The sequence below is a fragment of the Cydia fagiglandana genome, chromosome 3 (genome assembly GCF_963556715.1).
Source record: "Cydia fagiglandana chromosome 3, ilCydFagi1.1, whole genome shotgun sequence".
Taxonomy (NCBI): domain Eukaryota; kingdom Metazoa; phylum Arthropoda; class Insecta; order Lepidoptera; family Tortricidae; genus Cydia; species Cydia fagiglandana.
Window position 1 is genome coordinate 15,427,793 of NC_085934.1, and position 6,107 is coordinate 15,433,899.

Below are 6,107 nucleotides of genomic sequence, written 5' to 3' on the forward strand. Positions count from 1 at the left end.
TTTATCAAACGTTTGAAACTAGTGTTAACTACTTACTGCCAAACCAATTCCATACCCCGGCCGGCGAGAGCAAAAATGCGTCTGCTCCTAGTGCTTAATTAAATATCGACTATTCTATCGACATATGGATGTCGATAGAATAGTCGACTTTTAATTAAGCACAATTTTTTTTTAAACTGAGCCATTAGTATTTGTTATTTATTTCAACTTGATACCTCCACGCGTTTCTAAGAATAACCCTAAAACAATTTTCTATCAACATAAAATTATTATTATTATAAAGTTATTCACAATAAGTATCAGAATGTGTTGAAGAAGAACGTTGGCATTTTAACTTTAAATAATTTAAATAAATTGATATCTGGCAGAGAAGTGGAACTACCTAATACAGAACAAATTCATAATCACTATGAATTATTTCGTTTTGGTCCGATTACTACAGTAGATTTAGAACGGTCCTTTAGTTGGATGAAATGGATTTTATCGGCAAGGCGAAGGAGTTTAAAATCAGAAAATTTAGAAAAAATGCTAATTGTATATTACGAAAATTACATAAAATACTGAATAAATACAAACACTTGGTTTTAATTTTGTTTACAACAACAATTAATACTTCTGCATATCATAACGGTGGTCCAGTACATCGTGTTGTTTTTATCGACATCGACCAAAGTGTGTGTCCTCGCACTATTAAGCTGTCAACGCATTTTTGCTCTCGCCGGCCGGGGTATGCCAATTACTTATATGAGTCCGTATAGTTAAAGTAGGTACTTACCACAGTCAGTCACCTTCACTCCGTTTCTATCATCAATAACTCTTATAAAAAAAAAAACAGAAAAAAGTATTGCGAATGCGAAGTAATATTTTGTACATTTACCAGTAGTTAGGTAAATCAAAACAAAATTTTAAACGTCACTAAAATATCAGGGCACAGCATTGTAAACATTAAAATAAAAACTTATCTAATAAATCAATCAGCAAAATTATTTCATTTGCTCGATGATAGCATCAACAATTCATGACATGGACTTTGGATGACCCACGTGCTGGCCTGTTCTAGAAACAGACATAGTGATGCGCAAGCGTTATCAATTATCATATTACATAAATATGTGTATCGTTAGGCCACATGCACCGTACAGATGAATGTGACTGACTATCAAGTAGGTATCCACAGTAGAAAGAATGAGCGCGCCGCGCTCTCAAGTATGTGTGGTTATTTCTTCGGAAGATAATTATAAATATTTTTGATTTGAAGAAGAAACATATATCAAACAAGCCAATCCCATGCCCCTCGTTCCTCGTACATGAAAATGGAAAATCATATAATTTACAGGAAAAGGTTTGAGACCGTTCAAAGAACGAATTTTCTTTATACGCTTCCACCAATTTCCACAACATTGCCTACCATATCTTATATTAGATAAGTACCTACATGGTTTGAAAACATATTTTCTCTACCAAACACCTTATTCTTAAAATAAGTAATAATGGAAGATTTATTTTTTAAACGGACTTACGTTTTAAGTTAAAGAAGTAAATAGGTATTAGTCAAATCAGACACGTAAATTTTGACATATATTTTTATTATACTAAAAAAACTACTTACATTTTTTATGAATTAATAGTTTATAAGTAAATATTTAATTAAGAGCTTTTACCCCTCGAGATCCTGTGTCATTAGCGTTGAAACATAATATGCACCTATAAAATATATAAATGGACCTAAGGTTAAAAAAATCGTCACTCGGTCGCTGGAAGTAAAACATTCAAAAGTAAAACTTAGTGTTTTGTGTTAGGGTCGGTCGAAGATTAAGCACTAAAACCGTCAAAGCACCGCCTTCTTACAAATTGTAACTAAGCTTTGAGGCCCTGGGCTTTAAACTTGACCGAGCCCTAATGCAGCGAAATTTTCTCTGGTGTAAGTAAGGGCTCTAAAATATACTACTACTTACTGCTGGTCTATGTACTCTCTCTGCTGTAACCGGCGGTGGCGAGAAAGACAATGAGATCGACTGTTTTCTTGCCCTGGAAAAGTGCGAATAAAAGCGATGCATGGACAATGTTTCTCTTACTGGCTATTCACAATAGGAACCTACTTTTCATCGCCGACACTTTTGCACTTACATACTTGTTAGAACGTGACAGGCATGGTGACAAGCGATAAAAATACGCCGCCACAGGTGACTACTATTAGGTACTATGTAAAACAAAATATGCTAGCAAAAACAAAGCTGCTCATCGTTACTCACTTCTCACCACCGGTCGGACATCAGCCATAAGCGAGAATCAAAATGTAAGTACCATTCAAACTTCTGGAATACGCTCTGGATAACGGCCAGGAATGTAGTCCGGATTGTTGGGATTGTACTCCCAGATGAGGTACTCTGGCTCGCCGAGGTACAATGGCGGGATTTCCTCGCTGGGTTCTCTTTCTTCGCCCAACATCATTTTGTTGCGGTGGAGTAGCTCGTTCACCCGTGCCTGAGTCGCATCAGATATATCTGTAAATTACAATTTAGTAACGAAACTTAGTATAAAAATCACTGAACACGAAGTTACAAATAGATGTAAACAACAGGCGGCCTTATCACTAAAAAGCAACAAGGACAAAGTTTTTACAGCCAATTCATCAGAAATGAGATGTTGGTTAAAAATACATGATAAGTATCACAAAAACTTAATCTCGCCGTACAGGCTTTGATTCATAGTAATTTTGTCTTTTCATTTTAAGGTCACATGCAATTTCTCAACTTCCGCATTTATGAATCATAGCCAAAAATGTATTAGGTACACCACAGCTTAATTTTTTGCCCTCGTACCTACCTATCTAGTTACATTTATCTATCTAAGCATGTGGCATTTAAAAGTATAACCATTAGGTAGATATATTTTCATTACACATGTCGAAGTACTTACCTATGCATAACTTTCTCATTTTATAGGTGCATAAGTTAGAGGAATAAAAATAGAAATACATACCTCAAATTAATAATCGTAGATAGCTGATGTGACAAAGTATTGATAATGTTTATCTACTGATATTGTGCCACTTTATTTAGGAACATTACCAATATTATCAAATAACGATGAGTAACGTAAAATAATTCAGCATGGGTCTAGCAAAACACAATATGACAATATCAATATCACCTTTAACATCCTAATAATTAATAATCATGTTGCATTTTTTTAAAGTCATTTTATAGAAATTTACAGACTACCTATTGTAGGGATAGGTACCCAGGTAAATGTGCCTAGCACGCTGCCGGCGTTGCCTCTTTGAACAAACAGCGAAATATGCTGGACTAAATATGCGCTGCACCTGGGGTCACCACTTTTTTCTCGGAGACGCTGACCTAACTTTCTTATATATATTTTTTAGCGTCAGCGCAACAAGGGCCGCTGGTCTCTGTGGCACGCGTGGCTCACTACGCGATTTCGTCGCTTTGCTTCAGGTAGCTACAACTACATCCGTTCCACACCAATTTTGGTGGCTAGCCATAAGCCTCGCGTGGTGCTGTCGCCACCTAGCGGCCATATCTATCCTGATTATAACAGACGCGTTTTGTTAGAGTGAGTTGTCTGTACCTGTACTATTATTTAAACTGTGTCTATGCCTACTGGTACATACTTGTTCTACGCAAATCCAACCAGAGTATGACTCTGTTTTTCTCCAAGGCACGAATAAGTGTCGCTTCCGCTTCCCCAGACAAATCGTTGGCAGCCATGTCTAACCTTGTTAATCCGCGATTGAGTCTAAGGAGACCCGCCATCTAAAAAGGTTTTATGTTTCAAAGGACTAGTTTTATCTCTTTGTCAAAAATTTATAACTATGGAACTTTCAGAGGTAAACTAGTACGATATTTGTGGTGCTGATAAATGTGGTGCTGGCGAAGAATGCTTGGAGTATCGTGGACCGAACACCGCACCAACGTCTCCATACTCCAAGAGCTCGGCATCAAGCAGCGTCTATCCTCCATCGTTCAAGCTCGCATCCTCACTTTCTTTGGACACGTTTCTCGACGTGGAGATGTGTCCATAGAGCGACTGGTAGTGCAGGGCAGAGTAGAAGGTACCCGAGCGCGAGGAAGGTCGCCCATGAGGTGGACGGACCAAATAAAGGCAGCAATGGACGGCCCCTTGCACGAATGCGCTAAACGCGCAGCCGTCAGGGAGGAGTGGAGGCGAGCCGTCAAACGTGTCACAAAGGGAGACTTCCAATGATGACCACGACCGCTCTGTCAAGAGTGTCCCGATCAAGAAGAGATACTTGTCCGTAAAGTAGATATATTTAGGTAATACTTATTTTATAACAACAAATATAACCTTACCTTTTCAGCAGATACTCCGTAAAAACCGCAAGAATTTATTATTAGTGTTTGAGGTTTTACTTTGCACCGCACAAATGCTGCCGCAAACATTGTTGCGCACTCAATAGACATAGGGTTCAAACTGAAATCTAAAAAAACGGACATTATTACGTTAATAATGCGTAGTGAGGAATAATTCAATGAATACTAATAATACTATTAATAAGTTACCCAGCAGTTCGATAGGCGCAGCAGGATTCATCTGCAGAGCATAAGCTATGCCTTGCACTGATTTGAATCGATTATTGGCGACTCGCACTCGCTTCACATTAGTGTGAATAGAAATGAAACCCCCCAATGCATTCATCCCGTAATCGCCAATCTTGCAATGATTAAAATCTAATTCTTCTATAGTCTCCATTTCAACGAGATATTGCAAGATTATCTTAACTTTCAAGCAATCTAAGTTGCTACGATTAATACGAAAAATTTTCAAGTGTCGCAAGTCTTTCAGCCCTCTACATAGGGATTCACAATCAGCTTGGCTGAATTCAAAATATCTCGTCAAATATCCATCTTGGAGATTATTTTTACCAAAAACAAGAGATATTTCTTCTAGATTGTAGAGCCTGGCCAACACTGGTTCGAGTGGAATGTGGTCATATACCTTTTCTACGCTAAAAGGACACGTATCTTGAATTACAAATTCATTTGGAATCGCAGGTGTCGGCTGATGCACTATTTGAAGTTGGTTTAAACCCAAAAAGTATATGTAAGGGCTTACCTGTGAAATAAAAATTACAGTGGACAAATAAATAATTCTGTCAGTAACTTAGTAGTACGCATATAAAAGCATAATAATAATTTGAAATAACTTTACTAGAATTGCAAGTTCCGTGGCTTCATCCTCTAAAAATACATCCGGGTTTGCTGTTTCAAGGTAATCCTGGAGGCAGGCAGATAAAAATTTTCCTTTCCAAAACGTCACTCCTAATTCCACTCGCGATGGAAATTTATAATAAAAAGACCTTTTCCAGTATTGTTCGTCCTGAAAACATCAAAGTAAATTACATATATGTTATAGTTTCCTTGAACAAAACATTATGTACCTATGTTACAAATCGCACCCTAATAAGAGGTACACTGCATCGGAGAGGAATATTTGCGGGATACAAATCCATGAGCATGTCGACATCTTTCTGGAGAATACTGTGCAGCGGGTTTATTCTGTGAAATATCCTGGAAAGTGCAAGTGCAGCAAAATACGTCAAAGGAGGAGGAGTAAAGCCGTCATCCCATTCAAAATCTTCGGCAATTACTTTTCGGGCGGCCTCGCCTGGGGAATTCTTCATGATTTTGGACGTCCTATAGGCCTCGCGGGTGTTCGTCGATATTACGTAAGGTATTTTCATGATAACAAGTTTAATATTTCACCTAAGGTGTTAAGTGTGCGGTTATTGTATGTAAATCGTGATAAAAATATTTAATTTTCACATTTATAATATGTAATATGACATTTATGTGTTGACGTTGACAGAAAAATTTGTTTTACTTATTATACCTTAGGTCAATACCAGAGCACTGTCAATCAACTGTCAATACATTACTATTATATTTAGAGGTTGTAACTTGAAAGACGGCCCCTTAGCCTCTTTAAAAGTGGCTAAAGGGCCTAATTTTACACATTGGACTAGGATGATCACGCGCCAAGTTACAGAATTTCACTGGACCAATTTTATTTTTTTCCATACTATCCTGCACTGTCACCCCATACAATGAGAATGATAGCGCCCT

The 6,107-nt window shown here is 37.6% G+C and overlaps 1 protein-coding gene across 1 annotated transcript; it reads right to left on the reverse strand.

Moving 5' to 3' along the window:
• Positions 1 to 2,105: 2,105 nt before the first annotated feature.
• On the reverse strand, positions 2,106 to 5,835 carry LOC134680557 (dynein regulatory complex subunit 5). The gene is made up of 6 exons (XM_063539669.1): positions 5,441 to 5,835; positions 5,194 to 5,361; positions 4,545 to 5,097; positions 4,335 to 4,462; positions 3,635 to 3,776; positions 2,106 to 2,504 (listed from the first exon to the last, which is right to left on the reverse strand). Exons 1-6 carry the CDS (start codon positions 5,723 to 5,725, stop codon positions 2,308 to 2,310), a joined length of 1,473 nt encoding a protein of 490 aa, XP_063395739.1. The 5' UTR covers positions 5,726 to 5,835; the 3' UTR covers positions 2,106 to 2,307.
• Between the last annotated feature and the right edge of the window lie 272 nt (positions 5,836 to 6,107).